The sequence below is a fragment of the Astatotilapia calliptera genome, chromosome 7, assembly GCF_900246225.1.
Source record: "Astatotilapia calliptera chromosome 7, fAstCal1.2, whole genome shotgun sequence".
NCBI classification, from domain to species: domain Eukaryota; kingdom Metazoa; phylum Chordata; class Actinopteri; order Cichliformes; family Cichlidae; genus Astatotilapia; species Astatotilapia calliptera.
This window is the reverse complement of record NC_039308.1, coordinates 28,088,367-28,112,655: the sequence shown is the minus strand read 5'-3', so window position 1 is coordinate 28,112,655 and position 24,289 is coordinate 28,088,367. Positions and strand designations below refer to the sequence as shown.

The 24,289-nt window shown below is 39.5% G+C and overlaps 1 protein-coding gene across 3 annotated transcripts in view; it reads right to left on the bottom strand.

The window, feature by feature from the left end:
* plppr1 (phospholipid phosphatase related 1) overlaps nucleotides 1-24,289 on the bottom strand; it is a 131,946-nt gene that overhangs the window by 88,913 nt on the left and 18,744 nt on the right. For all 3 annotated transcript variants that reach the window (XM_026174205.1, XM_026174204.1, XM_026174206.1), the window contains exons 2-3: nucleotides 21,364-21,474; nucleotides 6,355-6,543 (exon numbers count right to left, since the gene is read on the bottom strand). In XM_026174205.1, the coding sequence (XP_026029990.1) occupies nucleotides 6,355-6,543; nucleotides 21,364-21,423 (249 nt within the window). In that variant the 5' untranslated portion in view covers nucleotides 21,424-21,474. The remainder of the gene's footprint in view (nucleotides 1-6,354; nucleotides 6,544-21,363; nucleotides 21,475-24,289) is intronic.

Genomic DNA, 24,289 nt, shown 5'->3' with positions numbered 1-24,289 from the left:
ATGTAGGGCCAGGCAGGTTTGAACCCCTGTATTTATTACAGACTATTGGTCCTACTATCAGTGAACTGTATTAGACATTTGATAAATTGATAAATTAAATATTACTGACAAAAGTTTTATTAACAGATCATTTATGTGTATTTTATAAGGATTTCTAAGGACCTCATAACCTATTAACTTACACTTATTACAGTGACTTTAACCATTGCCACACAGGTGAACACTGGTTCAAATAACTTTTTTTAACTAGTATAGGATCAGTGTGTTTCCATGCAGGTTTTTAAATGATTAGTTAATTTTATTTTGTTTCTGTTTTGTTTTTTTCTAAATGATGGCATTTACATTTTCTAGCAGCTAGCACTTGCCTTGAAGCATTTGTCTCACTAGAGTCTGTTTCATCGCTGAAAAGGTTAGGTACTACTGACTGATTGTGTTATTTCAACTCATGCAACCCCCCACTTTCCTTTATACAAATGTCAGTAAAAACTGACTGAAAATAGCCATCTCTATGTAACATGCCAGAAAACTGAGAAACAACTTGGCATTCAACTGACACAATGATGTTGGAGCAGAAAATGAAAAGGTTAAACAAGAGACATTAAAAAGAACATGCAAACCTTTCTGAGGGGGCTTTTTTTTTCAGTAAGTGACCTGACATGAGAGAAAAGAACAGACTTCCAGTTTGTGTATCCCAATAGCTTTGAGACATCAAAACTTGTAAAATCTGAAGTCTCTGAAATATCTGTGACATTAAAAATTATATCAAGCTGCTCAAATGTTTGAAAAAAAAAAGGGACACATAATAAATGACACTCCTAAAAGTTTAGTGTTAGGACCATCCTTCTTTATGCATCTGCATCTTAGTTTTTCCTTTTCCAGCTTCCACATTATAATGTGAGTACTAGCCTTTCTCTGAACCTAAATTACAACATTTTTCATAAGGAGAAAAAAAACTTAGTAATACGAGTGTAGTATTTACTGAGAAATAGAAATGTCTTTGGGTTATGCATTAAAGAGCAATTTTATTACAACTGAAACCAATGAGTCGATGGTAGAAACATGAAAAACATGTTCCTTTAGTTAATAAGGACAGAAAATGAAAACGGGGCAACGGCTATAACTAATGAGATTGTTCATTAGCAACTACTGGAACAATAAAGACTGTTAACTGTATAAAGTATTATTTGGCCTGTTCATATTGTTGGCAAACTGATGACCAAATAACATTGAGAAAAAAAAAAAAAACAAATATCAGGGTGATGATTGGTATTTAAATGCTAAAAATGGGTCATTTTAGCCTGTCAGTAGGAGGAACATGGCAGCATCATAAAATACGATTTAATTTTTGTGAATCTAAAGATCTTAGATATTAATGCAATTGAATCAAAATGCATCATTTTAAACCAATGCTGGTGGATGCTTGGCAATATGGCAATGCCATAATATCGAATACTGATCAGAACCTCCAGGGGCCTGAGTTTGCCGGGTTTGGTTGCAGAAAAAGAAAGAAAAAAAAAACCAAAAAAAAAAAACCAGACACACAGTTTTGTGTAATAATGGAACAAAGTGTAAAATAAACACTTTGTTAAGTCAAAATAGAGCTTGTTTTGACTTAACTGGTGTAACGATACAGTGACATAACTTTTCCCAACTGTGCACTTCCCTTCAACTCTTTAGAAGATACTCACGTCTTTAAGCTCATCAGCTTTGTTTACAGGAGCTTTGAGGAGCTGTTAGACCAATTAGCAGCTAATGAAACAAATACTTCTCTCATGATTCAATGCAGAAAATAAACAAAACTAAAACAGAATATGACTCCTGAAACACCAAATGAACGCTGATACTGCTTTGTGTCTTTGAGGATGTGTGAATAGGATACAGTTTGCATATTCATTTCAGAGGGTGATAATATGTAAAGATGTCGAGCTTAAGTCTTGCTACTCTGCCAAGAGGGGAAAAAGGGAAAAACAGAACAAAAAAAACAACAACAATCAATGCTGCTTTAAGCTTTAAATCTCTTCTTAATGAGCCCATCATTTTCAGTATTGCTACCAAGACACACAATTCAGGAAGTGGAATAAGCCACAAGGAGCTAAAATGGTGTGTGATAAAATGCACAGATGTTGCCCATTTTGGGAAACATTATCTTTTGTTTCTGTGGGATGTACACCTGGCAAAAGCAATATTTTATCATCTTGGCACTGAAAATGATAAAACGGGCTCTATTTTGCCTTATGCCATGGTTGAACGGGTTTATAGGCTGTTGCATGAACACAGCCCATCTAACCTTCACAGCATCCCATTGGTCCGGCCATGTGGAAAACTGCATAATTTACTGACTCTGTACTAATTGGCCCACGTCCCAGCCCTGCCATCATTAATTCTGACTGAATGCCCCTCTGTTTTATGACACATGGAGATGGAATGACACACAGTGTCAAGCACCTGACAAAGCACACTCAAAGGGCACAATTATAAGGTATGGGATGGCGTACCAATGGCTAAAGGCAATTTGTAAAAGAAAGGCCATATAGAGCATATTCCAAAGAGAAAGTCACAAAAAAGGGGGCAGAATAAAAAAAAAACAGTGGAAAGAAGTGGCAGGATTACAAAAAAGCTTTAAACAGCTGACACGGCACTCTCTGAGGAGGGATGGGACTAAGACTGAGTATTAAATTACGCAAACAATGCGTTAAACAACTGCTGGCCTTTTAGTCAGCTACTGTATATAGTAAATAACGCTTGCAAGTGGGTTCAGTGCAAATTACAAGTCAAGATAAAGGTTGAATGAATAAGTGACACTTGGAGAAAGGAAGAAAGATTTAATCTGCAGGTATGATGCGAAAATCATCCACTAACAAATGTTCCAGTGACAGAGTGGTGTTTATAAACAAAGGATAACAACAAAATAAATAATTATACTTATCTACTGACTGCATACCATGACCAAGTATACACACATGCACTCACTGACCTATTCATAAGGTACACCTCTTCAATGGCTCCTTATCGAAGATTCTAATTAACCAATCACATGACAGCAGCCAAAGCATTTGGGCATGCAGACATAGTCGAGATGACTTGCAACAGAATGGGGAAGAAAGGGTCATTTAAGTGACTTTGAACATGGTTGTTGGTTGTAAGCAGTTTCTGAAGTACTTGGACCAGCCAATCTACTGGGATTTCCTCACCAAGCCATCTCTAGTGTCTACAGAGAATGGTCCAAACAACAAAAATATCCAGTGAGTGGCAGCTCTCTGGGAGGAAATGCCTCAGTGATGTCAGAAGCCAAAGGGGAATGACCAGACTGCTATCATACTTGAGGGCAATTGTAACTTAAGTATGCACTTTTTACAATTCATGTATGCAAAAGAACATCTCTAAACAGACAAAACGCAGAACCTTGAAGCAGTTGTGCCACAGCAGCATAAGACCAGCATGAGTGTCATTTCTGTCAGCTAAGAACAGAGAGCTGAAGCTACAGTACAATACAGTAAAATAAAAGGTTAAAAAAACCTTGCATGGTTTGACGAGTCTCGCTTTCTGCTGCAACATTCAGATGGTTGGGTCTGAATGTGGCATAAACAACATGAACACATGGATGTATCCTGCCTTGTACCAAATGTTCAGGCTGCTGGTGGCCTTAATAATTGTTTGGGGATATTTTCTAGGCACACTTTGAGCATTCTTTAAATGATATAGGCTACCTCAATATTATTTCTGACCATGTCTAACCCTTTACGACCACACTGTACCCATCTTCTGATGGCTGCTTCCAGCAAGTTATTGTGTCATTTCACAAAGCCCAGATCATTCCAAACTGGTTTCTTAAAGACAACAATGAGTTCATTATACTCAAAAAGGCTCCATTATCACACGATCTCAATCCAATAGAGCACCTTTTGGATGTGATGGAACTTGAGATTCTTGAGAATCTTCAACCAGCTGCTGCTATCATGTCAATATGGACCAAAATCCCAGGTGAGTGTTTCCAGCACTCTATTGAATTGATCCCATGAAGAACTAAGGGAGCCCTAAAGGAAAAAGAAGGTCCAACCCAGTACTAGTAAGGTGTACCTAATGAAGTGGTCAGTGAGCACACCCACTTACTGAAGTAATCACTGCAGAAAGGTGAGTCAAAATTGCACACAGATGCACTCTTACCCCATGAAGTGTAAATAATAACATCTGTCACATTTCCTGGCCAATCAGAGCACCCTTCCAGATTTTAAACCAGCTTGTGTTATTGTATAAAGCATGTCAAATCTGCATGTGCACATATGTGTGTGAATGCAGAGAGGTGTGTTTCTCTCCGTTCTGCTGACACATCAAGAGACCAAACACCTACATGGAGGTAAATGCAAGCTATGGGATGTCTTTTATTTCCTCAATAAAAGTGACAATAATTCAGATTTTACTTCAGGAAACACGCTTGTGACAACAGTCGGTGTTCAAAGCCTCTATGCAAACACCTAAAGTAGAAGCGCATAAAAACAAGGGACCAAAGGAGGCAGCTGATCATAAATAAATGGGTGGTAGTGCATGTGTTAACCGACTGGTGTAACAATCACATCCATGATTAGATGCCTGTTAAAATAAAAACAAGGTTATGAGGGAAATGGACATGTGACACTACTGAAAAGGGTTTTCTATATTCATTTAGGGAGCAAAATTTAGATTACAATCAATGGAACATGTAGCATGTGAGCCAGCTTTTCAACCACTCAATAACTCGATTAGAACAGTAGATAAAATAATACCAAGTAAGTGCAAAAAAGCTGGGAAGTTGATGCTGATTGGACATTAAAGCTGATGATCCACGATCTTGTTTATGGTCTTTACAACAAGTCTGTCTTTTTGAACAAGAAAACCAGGGCACAAAAAAAAAAAAAAGATAAATGAAAATTAATTGTCCTACAGAAAGAATAAGTGATTACACTACACTTCAGAATCACAGCAGCACATCAACCAGTCAAACCCACTGATCCTAATCTCAGTTCTGTACAATCTCCAGCACTGGTGAGATATTTTGATTTTGACAACAAACAAATGCTGGTAAAATAGCTGCTATCAGTGTATCCATAGTACATCTTCAAATACATATATACGTGGCCATTTGACCTTCAGACAGCAGCTACTCAAAAACCAAACGTTCTCTGTATTCTCAGACTAACTTTTTTTTTCCTTCACATATGGCCCATTGGAGAGAAAAAATACATTTTAATATCAAACAAGCAAATGCAAACACGCTTCAGGAAGTGTTCATAAAATATTTGACATGGGTTTAATAATGAGCTGACCAAAGGGCTCAGAGACCGATGGTGCCTGTTGTGAACGGGCTGAAATTAATAAGCATGGAGCAAAACTGACACCTGGTGGCTGAAACTCGCAACTCCTGTTTGAGGCATTTAAATCAGCAGTGCATGCACGGTATGAGCGTACAAGTCAGCTTGGAAATGACTGTTTTCAGAGAATGATTTCTTATCTTTGCAGCTGGAATTTTTTAAACACCAGAGTAGTAACACATGGCTTTGGTGCATCAGGACTGTGCCACCCTCAACAGATATGGCCAAATATGACTCATGGTATTGATTACACGTGTGTGCTTTACATCCTGTGACAAATTAGCCTAATATGCTAATAATGCCATTACTAGGCAATGGATTTTGCATAACATGTCCTTGTTAAAATGTCTGCAAACAAATAAAAGTCATGTCAGTGAATGTAATTCTTGCCTTCCATGAGATATGATATGAAGTTGTATTTCAACATGTACTTCTCCCTGTATAGCACAGCCTCACATTTCACTTTAGCAGGATGTTTTGTAGAGTATGATAAACAAGTCAAAGAGATTCTACAGACAGGAAATCAGGGACATACATATTATTAGCTGACCCATAAAAAGATATTGAAAGAGTACGGCCTGCAGGCATAAACTGCTTGCCGTGAAATCTTTCTTGCATATTTTTCCATATTTTACCAAAGATAGGTATGCAGCTGCTGTAGCGTACAGACAGAAGGCTGAATGGATGATATCTAATGATAGGTATATTATTTGCAAGTCAGTTTTACTTAAAAATGCTGCCACAAAACTGGGTCATGTCACGCAAAATTACAACTTTAAATTAGCCTGCATATACTAGGACACCTAGCAGAGTAATGATAATTGCATTTTTAAATTATTCACTCCTCAAAATAAATGGATGCGAAGGATTCGAAGCAAAGTCAAAGATGAGGAGACCCTGAATAAATGAACCCAAGCTGGATTTAACGACGGCTGTTTACGAGAAAATCGTAAAACAATTCGAGCAATCCACAGAGAAGACCTGGTTTTAAACACTGCTGTTTACTTACTATAGCTGTCGGAGCAGCGGCCACCACACAGTACAGGATGAGAGGAGGGACAAAGCTGGACTCCTCCGTGCCAGGGTACGGCTTCATCAGGTCAGCATCATTACAGAAGAAACCCTGCACGTGGACGCTGAACAGGTCCGTGCACTCCATGTAGTAGGCCAACAGGACCGTGCCGGACATGATGACGAGCTGGAAGAAGAACATGTTCGGAGGGAGTTGGAGAGGAAGAAGAGAAAAAAAAGAGAAGGAAGAGGGAAAGAAGGGAGATGTTAGTTGTGTATCCAGTTCACCGAAGGCTGTCCTGATTCAGATCCCAGGTGTTAAAAAAAGTAGATTTCATCCAACGAATTGTATCTGAGTTGATTCCTGAACGTCGCTGTACTTGGTTACAATGTGTCTAACAGGTTTTAATACAAAACCACCACCTAAATCCTCTAAAATCCCATCTCTTTCCTTCTCTCTCTCTCTCTGTTTTTCCTCTGTCTCATGCTAACTCTGGTCGTGTACATACAGCCCCCTCCACCACCACCACTACTGGCACCACCATCACTTACCACCTCCCTTCCTCCCTCACCCCCACATCCTTTTATCCCACTATCATCTTTTGTCTCTGGCCTCCTTTCGCCGTCTTTCTCTGCAGGCAATTTTTTTTTCATACATATAAATATATATAAATATAGAATCTTTCGTCAGTGATAATGAACCAACACAGAAATAGAAATTGCACCAAGCTGCACCGCAAGGCTTTTTAAAGCTGTTTACGAAAAAGCAGCCGCATTTGTGTCACTCACCCACTAATGTCCCAATAACACTGTCAATTTAGAAAATCGTCTGGGGTTAAATATCAAAGGAAAGCGATGACACATTTTCATTCTTTGACGCGATCAAAAATGAACAACAACGTCACGGGAAGCGGAAGGAATAGTGCATCAAAATCAGTCGAACAATGACAAAATACTATACTAAATGAAAAGAGTTGTTTAGTAAATCGGTAAATCAGTGGCACTGGTCTGCGCCTCACCTATGACTACAAATAAGCAAGTAAGAAGATGTTTTATTGATCAGAAGAAGAACTGATAAAGTAACAGAACATTACACAGACTGGCAAAAACTTTGTGTTGGTTCAAAACCTTCCAAATGTTTAAAGTTACGCAGAGAAAGTTTTGTGGGTTTTTTTTATTTTAAGTATTGGTATTATGATTGGTTCATATAAAACAGGAAAATGCTTGTAATTCTGCCATCCAACACTTGGTGTCGCTAAGTGACCACAGAGTCAGTAATCCTTCACACAGTTCTGCAATTCTACACTATAGCGTCACAGTAATCACAGTCTTTATGTTTGCAGGACATTTTAGAAGGCATAGTTATCATTAAAAAGGTCAGTCTGACCCAAAGTTAAACATATATTTAGTCACCTCTGGTAGAAATGTCTGCCTTCTCTTACAGATAATGGAACTAGGTGGTCCCGACTTCTGTGAAACAGTTTTTCATATGCAATTTGAGTACCAGGCGAATGGCATGTTGTTTCACTACATTCAAGGGAAGACAGACATTTCTATAGCAGATATCTTGAAAATAGGCAAGACAAAAACATTTATATTTGATTTGGGGTTGAACAGTTCCTTTAATTATCAATCATCTCTCCAAAACGTTGCAACAATGTTCAGCTTGGTGTTAGGGTTTATTATCTCGTTGATGAGACAATACAGCATCACTGACACTGACAGCTTAAGAAAGAGAAAAGTTTCTATGAAAGCTGGCTGCCTCATTATAGAGTCATCCTTTTGTTTGTGCTAAAGGCTACATTTCCCATAAATATCTGTTAAGCAGTTCAACAGCCAATCACCTGTTTAACCGCTGGTTAACAAGTCTTTACTCAGCCAACCACATGGCATAAAATTAATCTAACTCTCAAGATGATCTGCTGAAGCTCAAACTGAGCACCACAATGGCGAAGAAAGGTGACTTAAGTGACTTTGAACATGGCATGGGTGTTGGTGCTAAGTGGGCTGGTTTGAGTATTTTGGAAATTGTTGGCACCAGAGGTCAGAGGTCAGAGTGCTTTAAGCTGATAAGAAGGCAACAGTAAGTTAAATATACACTTGTTAGTGTATATTGTTAGAACATATGTAGAAGAGCATGGCTGAATGCTACAGCAGCAGCAGACTTACACAGTTGCCACTCAATTTTTCCTAAAAACAGGAGACCAAGGCTACAAGTCACACGGGCTCTGGAAAAATGGACAACAGGAGACTGGACCACTGTTGTCTGGACTGATGAGCCAAAGCTCAAATCATCTCAGGTTAGTTTAGTGAACATAGCAGTAGGGCTGCACGATTAATCGTTAGAAAATCGCGATCTCGATTCATACTTATGTGCGATCTCATTTCCAAATGACAACGATTTAAAAAAAAAAAAAAAAAAAAAAAGACGACGACGACGACTGTACCGCATTTTGATCCGGGACGTAATCTGCATGAAAACAAGCGCTCACTCTTCCTGCTCAACATATGACAAGGGCGGAGCCTTATACCACGTGATACAGAAGCTGGCTGCTAAAATTAGCAGGGAAAAAAACAACGGAGAGCACGTCAGGGATGACAAGAAAGTGACAGGAGAAAATCTGTCCCGGTCAACCACCCAAACATCAATAACGTGAACCTTATACAGCGCTTCCCTATACCCATCGAACTCCCGCAGGCACAAAGAAATTACGGCGGCTACACAGTGCCGTCCCGCAACTATTTTTCTATTGTTGCACTACCTGCTCTATACACGCAGTGTCGAGCAACAGTGGAGACGGAATTTCAAGCAGTACAACATTTTGCGGCAACAACAAAACGTGAGACATTTGTTGTTTTTATGTTTATTTATTGTTTTTATGTTCAGTCTCAACTGTTACGAAGTTGATGTGCAGTTAATAAGTGCAATAAATATTTATACTGGAAAAGAAAATCGTGAGAGAATCGTGATCTCAATTCTAAGCCAAAAAAATCGTGATTCTCATTTTATGCAAAATCGTGCAGCCCTACATAGCAGTGTACTCAAATGACCTCCATAGTCTTCAGATCCCAATCTGATAAAGCACCTTTCAGATGTTGTGGAACGGGAGACTGACAAACGTGCAGCCCTCAAATTTGCAGCAACTGTGTGATGTTATCACGTCAATGAGGACCGAAACCTGTGAGGAATGTTTCCAGCACCTTATGGAATCTATTCCATGAAGAATGGTAGGTACCCAGTACTGGAGTAAAGTGAGAGATTGCAATGTTTGCACACCTTTTCTGTGTCCTGAGTTTAAAAATAAATTACTATATACAACTGCTGCTTTACAGAAATTCAACAGTATGTCCTTTTCAATTAAATAATTTCATCAAAAGTGATCATTTTTTCCAATAGAAAGCACATGACATATATATGTATTATATGAACTATAATACATTAGTGTGTGAACCAGACTGGACAATCTTGCCTGCAGGATCCAGACAGCGAAGGCAAGAAAGCCGCTGTGTCAACAATGTTGGCACGGGCAGTCATGTGACAGATGGCTCTGTGAAGACGTCCAGGTGAGCGCACCTGTGCGTTTATGTGCACTTTGTCTGTTTTAAGCCTACTCTCTGAATAACACCAAGCTAGTTTATATTATTTTTTTGCCCTCTGCTGTTGTTACCAGGATACCCTGCTGTGGAGAACATTTTTGTGCAGCTCACACACAATCTCATCTACTGCTACGGTGAACCATAACACTCTGATGCGCACCATATGTAGCCTTGTCACAGGTCATACCTCATAACTAACAATAACAAGCAAAACAGAGCCGCTCACATCAGAAGCAGAAATCCTCCATCTTAAAGCTGCTCGAGAGCATCCAAATTACAGACACGGATACTGGATCCATTTCATGATTTTATGATGTTCAGCAAACAAGCTCCAGCAGGGTAATCGGCTAAAACATTATTCAGGTCTCCTCTGAAAATATGTAAATTCCTCAGCTCGCAGAAATGCCATGTAATACCCTGTGGGATCACGTACCGAAGTATGTCAGGTATACGGGACACTGCATATAAACGGGCTTGGACAGATTAATTGGAGGGATGCTATTTATTTATTACTGTTACCATGATTTCATTCAGTGTGACCTTCTACTTATTTGCATTTATTTAAAACAGGCTTAAGTTTGCCTGAAGCTTAGTCACAACCACATTTGTATTTGCTCGCCATAAAAAAAAAAAAGAATTACAGTTGTTGGAACAAATAATTAAGCAGCATTTTACATCTTTACAAAGCACACCTATTTCCTCTTTACCCCACATTATTCTTCTATCGCTCCAAACTATAAATCATAGAGGGTCATAAACAATCAATAAGCCATTACAAACGTCAAGAGTCATCACGTTGTTTCAAATCTTTAAAACTGTCCAAAAGAAACATGTAATTTCAGCTTCTTCAGTCTGACTCCACTCTCTCAGCAATCTACAGGGAGTGCAGAATTGTTAGGCAAGTTGTATTTTTGAGGAATAATTTTATTATTGAACAACAACCATGTTCTCAATGAACCCAAAAAACTCATTAATATCAAAGCTGAATGTTTTTGGAAGTAGTTTTTAGTTTGTTTTTAGTTTTAGCTATTTTAGGGGGATATCTGTGTGTGCAGGTGACTATTACTGTGCATAATTATTAGGCAACTTAACAAAAAACAAATATATACCCATTTCAATTATTTATTTTTACCAGTGAAACCAATATAACATCTCCACATTCACAAATATACATTTCTGACATTCAAAAACAAAGACAAATCAGCCACCAATATAGCCACCTTTCTTTGCAAGGACACTCAAAAGCCTGCCATCCATGGATTCTGTCAGTGTTTTGATCTGTTCACCATCAACATTGCGTGCAGCAGCAACCACAGCCTCCCAGACACTGTTCAGAGAGGTGTACTATTTTCCCTCCTTGTAAATCTCACATTTGATGATGGACCACAGGTTCTCAATGGGGTTCAGATCAGGGGAACAAGGTGGCCATGTCATTAGTTTTTCTTCTTTTATACCCTTTCTTACCAGCCACGCTGTGGAGTACTTGGACGCGTGTGATGGAGCATTGTCCTGCATGAAAATCATGTTTTTCTTGAATGATGCAGACTTCTTCCTGTACCACTGCTCGAAGAAGGTGTCTTCCAGAAACTGGCAGTGTCACGGCGGGGTGCGCCGATGTGAATGGAAACAGGACCCAAAAGCAGATGATGACGAGTAGTGTAAGTTTGAACAGAAAAGTGATCCTTTATTAGATGACGGCAGGAGTAAACCAGGAAACCAAAGTAAACTGACAAGACACTAAAAAACAAAATACTAAACGGTACTGAGACCAAAACCTAAGCTATGACTGTGGTGGAAAATAACAAGCAAAGACCATGACTAAGACTAATAATACATAACAGACGAAAACCGTAACTAAGACTGAGGTCAAATAAACAGACGAACCGATAAAGGCAAGCAGAAAACAAAAGGCTTAAATACAGACATGAGGTGATCAGGGGAAATGGCGACACATGGGGGGAAACAGCTGACAAACATAACCCTAATGACAGGACCAAGAGAGAATGAAACTAAATACAATGACCAAAGAACACACGACACTGTCAAAATAAAACAGGAAACACTGAAAACTAAACATGACAACACAATAAGACAGACCTAATACGTGATGAATGAATACAAAACCCCAAACATAAAAAACCCAAGAATAACCAATAACTGCCCAAACTAAAGGCAAAATAGGAAATAACACAAAAACTAATAACATATCAAAAAATGAGAAAAATACAAAGAGAACTCCGAGTGCTGAGTCGGAGACCCAGCCTGTGACAGGCAGTAGGACTGGGAGTTGAGCTTGACTCCATCCTCAACCCGAAAAGGCCCAACAAGCTCATCTTTGATGATACCAGCCCAAACCAGTACTCCACCTCCACCTTGCTGGCGTCTGAGTCGGACTGGAGCTCTCTGCTCTTTACCAATCCAGCCACGGGCCCATCCATCTGGCCCATCAAGACTCACTCTCATTTCATCAGTCCATAAAACCTTAGAAAAACCAGTCTTGAGATATTTCTTGGCCCAGTCTTGACGTTTCAGCTTGTGTGTCTTGTTCAGTGGTGGTCGTCTTTCAGCCTTTCTTACCTTGGCCATGTCTCTGAGTATTGCACACCTTGTGCTTTTGGGCACTCCAGTGATGTTGCAGCTCTGAAATATGGCCAAACTGGTGGCAAGTGGCATCTTGGCAGCTGCACGCTTGACTTTTCTCAGTTCATGGGCAGTTATTTGGCGCCTTGGTTTTTCCACACGCTTCTTGCGACCCTGTTGACTATTTTGAATGAAACGCTTGATTGTTCGATGATCACGCTTCAGAAGCTTTGCAATTTTGAGACTGCTGCATCCCTCTGCAAGATATCTCACTATTTTTGACTTTTCTGAGCCTGTCAAGTCCTTCTTTTGACCCATTTTGCCAAAGGAAAGGACGTTGCCTAATAATTATGCACACCTGATATAGGGTGTTGATGTCATTAGACCACACCCCTTCTCATTACAGAGATGCACATCACCTAATATGCTTAATTGGTAGTAGGCTTTCGAGCCTATACAGCTTGGAGTAAGACAACATGCATGAAGAGGATGATGTGGACAAAATACTCATTTGCCTAATAATTCTGCACTCCCTGTATAGTAGAGCCTGCACGGTTGTGAGTCACACCTATAATTACCTTTTGATGTTTAAGTGTACCAAATCTCACTCACCTGAAAAGAAAATTATGGTGCAGTCTAGTTCCTGGAGGCCGCTCTCCACTTTTGTGACTTTCATAAGCTGGTTTTTCTGTGACACTTTCCCACCTGGTCAAAAGTCCATCTCTCTGCATAAAGCATTAACTTGTGGCTGCATTATATTCACTCCAGAGCCAGCGTCATACTGCATTAGCTATGTGGAGGAGACACTGACAGAAGTCTGGCTGTAATAAAATGGTTATACAAAGTTAACGGCAGCTTTCTATTATCCTTCTCCACTGGAGTGTAAAATTCACCTATTTTAACACTGAGGTGTCAGGGAAGGCTTTTTATTTATGTTTTTTGGTGAAGCTCTATTCTTAATGTGGTGTTTCTCAAAGCGTTTGGCTCTTGGTCGAAATAACTTGCCCATAAAATATGTAAATCTGCTTTATAAACATCATAACCTCTTTAATCGATATTTTCATATGAGTCTAGTATCTACATCTAATGTGAAAGGGACAGGGCATTGTGATAAACACAAACAGAGCCATCACCTTCACTTTACCGTTTTGATTCAGTCTCTCTTTGTTATGTATTTTTAATTACATCCTACAAAGTCAGTTTGATCATAATAGCCATCCAAAATTAATTAAATCTTTCCTCCCAAAGGATTTTTTTTATCTGCTCTCCCTTCACTCCAAAATCTTTTTACTGTCAGTACCACTGCTCATCTTCTCCCTCACATCATGAAAACAACCAGGAAAATGTTATATAAATCCAACACAAAGTCCTAGATTTTCATTTCACTGTCATGTTGTGTTAGTAGACTGGAAAAAAAGACTGACAGAAATGGGCATCTAAGCCCGACTTGCCAGGCTTTAGACCGTGATATTACACTTCTGTTGTCAGACTTGTCTGTAAGTTACATAGAAGACAGCTACTGTTTTCTGGTTGTTTTGTTTTTTTCTACAAACAGGCTTCCAAGTTGGCTACTTAAAGTATAAATGAAAATGGGCATGCAGTTATTTTCAAATGGTTTTATGCCTTTATTTAATTCTTAATAGTGCAAAGACATATCGGTGATTTTTGGAAAAATGCAGGTTCATCTACTGTACTTTGGTCAGCAACACCTTTCAAAAAAGTTGAGTCAGCAGCATGTTTACGACTGTGTTTCATTAACTTATTTCCCAACAGTCCATAAGTGTTTGATCTATTTCTCACATTTCATCCCCATCTTAACTGAAAGCCTTAGCCTCTCTGGGGCACCTGTTTTATACTCATCATGTTACTAATTAACCTCATTGGCTGAGAAACGCTCTGCCAAACGTCTGCGTTATATAACTTTAAAAACTAAAAAAAAGATCAGTCATAACAGAGTCAAATTTTGATTCAGGTCCATTCATGTGTTAGGCAGAGTGTCTTTGCCACGTGGAGTTTCAAGACATATGATTAAATCTTTGTGCAGGGGGTGTAACAATTGCTCCTGCTCAATTTCAGCAAACAGTACTGCGCTAAAGTCTTGATCCAACTCTCACTTCTTTCTATTTTTCTTCAAAGGAGTCAGATTTTTTCACTTCAGACCTTATACACAACCATTTTCAGAGAAGTGTTTTTGTGTATTAACCCACTTAATACTAACCTATGAATTTTCCTGAATTTTATGAATCATTCCAAGCCACCTGACTCAATGGATGAACCAGTGTTTTATCTGCACTACAGTGAGAACTTAGCAAAGAAGGAATTTTAAATTGTATCTTTAGGCACTAGCAGTCTGTCGCAAAAACACACCATTTCTTTCTTTAGTTGACTCTGTGAAAAATGCTAAAGATAACACAATTTGACAGGCATGAAATTGTATTTTTGGCACCAACAAGGGGATTCCCAAAGTGCTATTAGCTGAAAACTTTGCATATCATACTTAAATATGCCGTGTGTCTTCAAAGAATCTGAGGAAATTGGACAAGCAGAGGAAAAAAGAATTGACAGGCCAAAAATTATATACAATGGATTAAAAATGTTTAAAAAGTCATATCCTTCAGGCAAAAAAATCCAAGAAATAGAAATGCTTCTGGTCTAAGGAGCTTGGAAAGAAAAGTGTCTGGACTTCTTTGAGTTGTTTGAAGACGTTTCACCTCTCATCCGAGAAGCTTCTTCAGTTCTAAGGGTCCATTTGGTGGAGAGTCCCAGATTTAAACCCAGTGGGAGTTTCCCCCCAAAGAGGGACAAAGGACCCCCTGATGATCCTCTACCTAATTACATGAGCCAAGGTGTGAAAGCAGGTGTGGGTCACAATCAGCCAGGGTTTCAGGTGAGCTCATTGTGAAACCTGGCCCCACCCTATCATGTGACTTCCTGAGATCAGATGGCCCAGGATGTAAATGAGCATTAAGGCGTCTGGGAAGGGATCTCAAAACTGGATTATAGATGGCAGACAGTTGGTGTCGTAAACCCCCGCCTCTGTTCAAAGATGGTTACGCACAGTGGACCTAAACACAAACTGAACAATGTGGTGTATGCTGTACAGTGTAGCGAGGAATGCCCAGACCTCTATATCAGAGAGACCAAACAGCCACTTCACAAGCGCATGGCACAAACATAGAAGAGCCACCTCCACAGGACAAGACTCAGCTGTCCATCTGCATCTAAAGGACAAAGGTCACTCTTTCGAGGATGCCAATGTTCACATTTTGGAAAGAGAGGACAGATGGTTTAAAAGAGGAGTGAAAGAAGCCATCTATGTCCACTGTGAGCGACCATCTTTGAACAGAGGCGGTGGTTTACGACACCAACTGTCTGCCATCTATAATCCAGTTTTGAGATCCCTTCCCAGACGCCTTAACACCCATTTACACCCTGGGCCATCTGACCTCAGGAAATCTAATGATAAGGTGGGGCCAGGTTTCACCATGAGCTCACCCGAAACCCCTAGCTGATTAGGACCCACACCCGCTTTCACACCTTGGCTCATGTAATTAGGTAGAGGATCATCAGGGGGTCCTTTGTCCCTCTTTGGGGGAAACTCCCACTGGGTTTAAATCTGGGACTCTCCACCATTTGACCCTTAGAACTGAAGAAGCTTCTCGGATGAGAGGTGAAACGTCTTCAAGCAACTTAAAGAAGTCCAGACGCTTTTCTTTGCAAGCTCCTTAAACTATGATGACCTGGATGACTGAGAACCTTCACAGACAGAAATGCTTGTGGTTCTTCAGTTGATTCATCTACTGTTTACTAAAGCCTCACCATAAATGGTCTCAGTTGAAGGGTTGCTGTCAAGAAGCTATTCTTAAGAAAGCAAAAGAGGAGAAAAAGACTGAGGTATGACGAAATATATAAGAATTAGACTTAAAATCAAAGGCATCAGGTCATATAGTGCGATGATTAGGTCTAATTTCAGCCAGTGGTGCTCAGGAACTTTTCAAGATGTTATTAAGAATGTTAAACTAAAAATTGAAGCATTGTGCAATGAGCTTGACAGAGAACGGAACAAAGAGGCAGCGGACATCCAAAGAACAGCTTTGAAGGTCCTTCAAGAAGAAAGCTAGCCTAAGAGAGTCCAGGCTGTGTTAGAGAATAAAGACGGTCAAACCACATAATGCTTTTAAACTCATTAGAATTCACTCTTCATTTTACAGCAACTTTACAGCTGAACTGGGTTTAGAGTATGAAGTGCATTTCAGCTGTTTTTGTACAAAAAAAAATATCACCTCGGGCACATTGAGTACACCTGGGCCATTTTCAGTTGTTTTGTTAGTTTAACAGTTTTTAGAACAACTAATAATATTCATACTCTAAACCTAAAACCATTAGAGCCACTTATTTTAATGAACATTTCAGACAGACAGCTGTTTGCCTTCACTGCTCGTGAGACATAACAGCACACACATATTCACATTAGCTTCATTTTCCAGTACAAATTACGTCAAACACTGGAATTCAGTTCACACAATATCTGACTTCTTCTGAGCTAAATAACAAAGCCGCTCCCTGCAGTAATGACTGCACGTTGGGAAGTTTGCTGTCTAAATTGTGTATACCTAACTAGAAGCTTTAATTAAAGCTTCTAGGAGATAAGGAAAACAAAGAAGATAAAAGAAAGACATTTTCTCAAGAGATTGGTTTACTTCCAAATAGTCTGGCAACCTGTGCTGCTTTAGCAGGCTGCTAACAGTAAGTGCATCCAGCTTTTTCTTCAACCATGCAAAACCTGAAAAAGCTAGATAGCTGTAGCTAGATTAATGAGAGCCCACAGCTCTATACATTACATAATCCCATGCAGGTACAGGATATATCGGTCCTCTCTTCGCTCTTCCCAGCTTGTCTCCACAGCTCAGCCTTTAATTAATTTCTCATAACTTTTCACTTTTTCCTTCTACTTCCTTCCCCCTTTTTTGCTTGTTTCATCTTATCCATTTCCTCCTCCCTCATGCCCCATCTTTTTCTTTTTTTTGCAACCCCTTTCATCTCCCATTTTTCCTCCGCACACTCAGAGAGACAAATGGCAGCAACAAATGAACATCCTGACGTCAAGTAACAGATGAAATAAAGGCAACAAGTTACACGAATAAATAAACAAATCACCACAAATAAACATCCTCCCTGTCAGACTGCCTCTGGCAGTGAACTACATGGCCCAGCTGCTCCAATCAGGCCCCTCCGTCTTGATCACGTGACGGCAGTGTTCCTCTGCCTTGCTGTGTTCGTGACAGGCAGGGTGAGTAAGAGAAGGAAAGGAGGGAGAGAAGAAACAAAAGGAGCAGGAAAAAGGAGCGAGACAAACCAAGATGTAGTGATTTAAATGATGGGAAACTGGGTGAAGGGGAGAAAGAGCTCCTATGGCACCACGCGAAATAGGAAGAGAGAGAGAAGAGATTGAGGGAGGAAGCAAGTACAGCCGAGGAAGGAGGGGCAGGAGAGAAATGAGGCTGCGAGGATGTGACGAAGACATCAAAGAGGGGAAGAAAGAGAAATCGAGGATGAGCAGAATGAAACAGGGAGATAGATAGCATGCCTTTGACAAGTGTCGCTGAAGAAAAAAGGGGGAGTAAGTGAAAACAGGGTAATGAAAATTAGAGAAGAAGCTTGCTACTCATCAGGGTTTTACAGTGTCTCTCTTAGGAGCACTCTGCCAATGACTTTTTAAGCTTAGATTGTGATGCAAAAGCCAATAAACCAAATGATGAATCTGAAAGAAAAATCTTCCCTTTTATTGGGCACTGACACATAGAGACAAGATGATGAATAAGAATGTAGTAAAGCCCAGTTTGAAAAATGCAAAATATGCCCTTATAGAAGCTCTAACTGATGACTACAACTACATTTGAAATACCATTTAAAGACTCAATATATAGCTGCACCTCATCGCTTTAGCCTTGCAGTTCTATAAAGCCGACTGCTTTGAGAGAGACATATAATAAAAAAGGTCAATATCGAAGCGTGAGAGGCCAAGTTGAGATTCTCTTCGGAATAAATATGTCAGATAGCCGAACGCTGATAGAGCCCCCCAATATGTAATAAGAACTGTTGGGACCAAGCTAAAGTTGGCGGTGTAGTATTGTATGAGAAATGGGGAGCAAATGCATTTGGAAGCAAAATCTGACCACTGAGCAAATGAAAAAAGTTCAAAATAGGTCACATGATAGCATTTATTAATACTTCGATTCAGGGAAATTCATTTTGATATTCCGGAAAAATAAATTACAACAAAAATTGGCCAATATTGTGCAAAGAACACGTACACGAAGACGTCGTCATTACTTACAGATGAAGTTTTTTAAAAGTCACTTTGTTCATCATCACACTAGCATTGACAATTTAGCCAGTAAAAAGTTAACGTCCATTTGCCACTGGCATTGGTGGATGACACATGTCCATCAATAAGAACTGGCCTAGAGGCCGGTGGGTAACCCTGAAGCATCCTACGGTCACTAAGGAAAATCTACACTCCCCTCTGATCAGCTAATGGTTGCTGGAAGTTGCTGTTGGCAGGTGAAATCAGTTGCAAAGAGGGCGCTGCACCAAAAACCTCCTTGTGAGTCCGTTGGTTGGTCACAGAGTACTATAGTTTGCATGGAAGTTATCAGCTTGTCAGCAAACACTTGCTGTAGCTGTAGTGATACTTGGAAAAAAGTGTGGACGCAAACCAGAAACGTTTGCCTTTAAAAAAAAAGGGGGGGGGGGGGGGGGGGGGGGTTCTTCGGTGCTGCAGCCGACATATTTCGATAGGTGAAACTTTGGAAAACAAACAAAAAAGTCTGAATCTTCGGTGCAAACTATATGCAACAATCTGCTACTTGGTCATAGCAACATGCTAGCGAACAAACTGGGGACTGTCACCAACCTCCAGTAATCACTCAGCATATTTTTGCCTAGTCACCGGTAGTTACCAAGGAGACACCAGCTGACTTTAGTCCTACATGTCTGGGGCTTTAGCAATCTATTTCACAGCAGCTGCCAGCAGCTTCTAGCATCCACCCGAAACCAGATAGGGAAAAACATGTATTCCCTGGTGGTTGCCAGATGGTCGCTAGGCCTATTGTATATTACCCAAAATGCTCAGGTAATGTATCAAACCCACTGTTAGACTTATTGAATATAAAATCCAGTCTGATGGATAATATTTCCAACATATTGCTGTACTTACATTTAAAACACTGACTTATCAGTACTTACCACCTAGATGTTTAATGTGTCACCAGCTTAATCAGTGGTTACATTAAACCCGCCCTCGTTATATCTCCTAATGTTTTTTTTGGTTGTTTTTTTTTTTTTAAAGAGGCCATCTCATCATTCCACACAGCGTTCAAGCACTGACACTTCAAAACTCTAAATGAGCAAATAACTACAATGGTGACACATCGTCAAACAGAAGGAACTGTCTAAAAGAGCTTTTTTTAATGATGAGCCACATCTCACATCTAAAAATAATGTGTACCAAGATGATGTTTTACAGCTGCAGTATTTTTGATGTTGTTTTGTTGTTTATAGTTACTGTTTATAGCAATTTTCTCGCATAAAATAAACAGTTTGGCTCAGTGGGAGTGAAAGTGACATAGTAACTGACTACATGTGATCTATGAGGTAAAAACATACAATCACGGCACATCCATGGCCACTGTCTCCTGTTGTTGTTTTCTTTTATTTGTTTTCCATCTAGTATTTTTAGCTCTAGGCTTTTCAAATAATACTGGAGCGAAATTAGACAACACAATCTCATAAGTGACGGTTATGAAACCACATAATATTATAAAGGAAATTAACAGAAGAAGTGCTAGTGAAGTGCTATATTGCAACAATGTACTGTTTGGACTGAAGCATAGACGTATTTTGGATGAGAGCTGAGAGGCAGGGTACACCCTGGACCTGAGGAATGGCTCCATTTCTCTCATTCAGATGTAAAATAAAGTATGTTGGATTAATTGGTTTTTGTTTTGTTTGTTTTTTTGTCACTTACTGCACTTTTCTTGAGGAGGCACATGTTCAAAGAGAAACCACGTGATGTCTGTTTCATCACCATTGCAGATGCTGAGAGCATGTGCAGCAGTTCTGATTCTCAGAATGGTTTTCACTCTGGCTGTGGGTGGAAATAAAGTGTTCAGTGACATTTCCTATTGCACATCCTATCAGTGTAGTCTTAAACTCACTACACATGCATGCGAGAGTCACATTTCACTTATCTTGGAGGACACGCCCAGGATCACACTAGCAGGCAGTAACACTAATTAACAGAAGGTAACAGTCCCATTATGGATGAGTGTCAGGAAAAATGAGCGAGACAAAAAGGTTGGGCAAGAAGAAAGCATGAGATAAAGGCAGAAAGAACATGAGTGTATAAACTGATCTGAGACTGTGATGTAGGATATTTCGTCTGAGATGTGTGTCTCTGTGTGAGAGGGAGAACGAGTAAAACACAAAGAGAGATGGAGGAGAATAACACAAAGTGTCCTGAGACATCTCTCTGATTAAGGACCTTCAGCTAACACAGTAATTAAAAATTCAGGAGCTGCACAACTCTTACACACACACACACACACACACACACACACACTTGCCCAATTACAAACACGCATGCATTCAGCTCCACACTCATTTCAACACTTTACACTCTGGTTGTTCACTTATGGTAAATTAACACTCAAAACCATATTTCCATCATGTTCATTTGCCAAACAAGGGTCATATGCATGAATTTACCACTTTATGCAGAAGCCCAGATTATCACGCAAAGACAATGCATGCACGCACACTCCCTCACCTCTACAAAGATGAAACATGGGATGATGGAGTAGCTGCGCAGGGTGTTGTTAGACGCCATCTTGTCTCCTGTCGGGAGACTAACGTTCTCAGGATTCACTGCAGGGTCACTCTGCAAAGACAGAAACATCAAGTGTCAGCTGCCATCATCTGATAATGACAGAAATGCATCTACTTCATCTATTTTATCAGGAGTCCTCAGCAAGATCGGCTATTGATGAGAACCATGTTAACTATTACTATTTTTTTTGCATTTACAAAAGATAATAAATAATTTAAAAGCAGATAAGAGATTGCTTTGTTACATTGCAGAAACTAAATTAGAGTTCTACTTGTCAAAAAAAAACACAGAAAAAAACACTGCACACAAAGATTGTGGTTCGCCAGCTCCTTCCGAGGGATCCCCACAATTCCCAGATCTCTTAGGAAATTCAATCCCTGTGTTGTTGCCAAGGTCAGCCCTTGGGTCTTTTACCAGCCAGCTGTGCTTCCTGTCTATTTTTGTCAATCAACAGAAGGCACCTAAGAAAGCTGTTTGGCCTAAATGACTGCAAGAGAAACAGTAAGAATTGTCTTGTGTGCAGGTGCAGTTTTCCATATCTAAAAATCTCCTAAGGCCTCAAACACCATGGAGAAAAACTGATCCCCTCTACTATGCAGCTGTATGTCACTTGAGGTCAATAAGCATCTGGTCTTTAGATTCCAAATGTTTCTGAGTGAGAAAAGAAGAGTTGCCATCACTTTATATTCACCCCAATCGAGTCACCGCAAAGTTGTGGTCATTTTCATAAGAAGTCCCCTACGTGATACAGAAGCTGTGCCGTGTGATGCTAAAATTAGCAGGGAAAAAGCAACGGAGAGCACGTCAGGGATGACGAGAAAGTGACAGGAGAAAATCCGTCCCGGTCAACCACCCAAACACCAATAACGGGAACCTTATACAGCGCTTCCCTATACACGTCGAACTCAAAGAAATTACGGAGCCTATCACTTATCACCTGACCAAAGATATGGCTCCCATCAACACTGTGCAAAACAAGGGATTTAGGAAAATGATCAACACCCTAGACAAACGCTACACAGTGCCGTCCCGCAACTATTTTTCTATTGTTGCACTACCTGCTCTATACACGCAGTGTCGAGCAACAGTGGAGGCCGAATTTCAAGCAGTACAACATTTTGCGGCAACAACAAAACGTGAGACATTTGTTTTTATGTTTATTTATTGTTTTTATGTTCAGTCTCAACTGTTACGAAGTTGATGTGCAGTTAATAAGTACAATAAATATTTATACTGGAAAAGAAAATCGTGAGAGAATCGTGATCTCAATTCTAAGCCAAAAAATCGTGATTCTCATTTTATGCAAAATCGCGCAGCCCTACTGTAGAGGTTTTTTTTATGTCTGTCACTTTTGCCCTCCGCAACAAATTGTTATTTTTTGTTATTATTTAAATATTGCTTATGCCACCAACAAATTATTTATTTTTGTGATAGGCTGTTAGCAACAAAAGTGCCTAAAGATATCATTTAAAATAGCTTCTTCGCTAAATACTCTGTTCTGTGTAGACTAAACAGGTCAATCCCTCAAGTTAGTTGCCTTAAATGATTCAAGCTAAGCCACTTAACTTGACCTAGCTTAACCAAGAAAAAGGAAATACTCTTTTTAGACTAAAAAAGGGCGAAAAAGCAGCCAATGTCTAAAGCTGTTTGAAAAAAACATCAAAAAGCTTGAAGAACTATTGCTCATGAACACGTCTGGTTCCTTTGAAGCAAAATGAGGGTTGGCTCAAGACTTTTGCACAGTCTTCACTTTTTGTTAATTTTCTTAGCTGGTTTTTAGCTAATTTCTCAGTCTGGGTAAAGCTCTTTAACTGTATTTTTAACAGCACAAAGCCCAATACAAAACACATCTTCAGAAAGCATTTACTAATCCTGTCAGCTTTGTTCAGTTGAGAACAAAAGCAAATTCTTAATGAAACAACACGGCAGTATTAACCTTATTAATAAAATTCAATTTAACTTCTGAAGCCGCGCTGATGGAGCCAATCTTCTGCACTCGAACTGCCGCTGCTTCCGTTCTCCGTCTGTCAATCTGTCGTGTTCTTTAACTGCATTTCATTATGGCTTCTAATTGTCGAAAAACAATAACATAGCTATTCCCCACAGAGAACAGCAAGCTCACTAGTGAGCGTGAGAAACAAATATGTAGTGAACAACAGAATACTGGAAAAACAAAAACAGCAGTGTCATTTGATTTTCTGCATCCAAACCAGTCTGATATGGCTTTCAGTTTCCAATTGCAGAACACTGGCAGCACAAGAGGTGCCTTACAGTTTCAGTGGGTGTAGATTAGGCAGGATTAAAAAGTGGTTAAGGAAATCCAGAAATGTCAGTATCTGCTGGAGTAATTGTTGATTTATTCGTGTTAATCAACAAAGCTCTGACCTCACGCAGATATTTAATGTGTCTTATTGGCTTGTAATCGCTCCTAAATCCTCATTAAAGGGTAACCTTGCTAATTTGAGCTTCTCTCTATCTAAAGCACAATTCTGAATCATGAAAGGCTGGAGGAGCATGAACGAGGGGGTCTGTTACAGAGCAAAGTTGGAGAGAACAATAGCAGTTATTTAATTTGTGCTTTCTTAGTTTCTTCCTCTTTTTCTATCTTCTATCTAAACTATTCATCAGAAATGAACACCTGCTACAGAAAGATTAGATGGTAGAATTATACTACTTCTGCTACCTCATATATATTCATACATATAAATATCTTATGAGCGCCTCAACAATGTAATATTTGAGGCTGTGTGCTCTCCTGTTTCAGAAATTTTTATAATAATATTCTTAAAAAGCTGCTACAAGTAAAGAATTAGTATAAATTAATACTTTCACATTTTGTTGTACGGTTTGTTGTACGGTTGTTTAT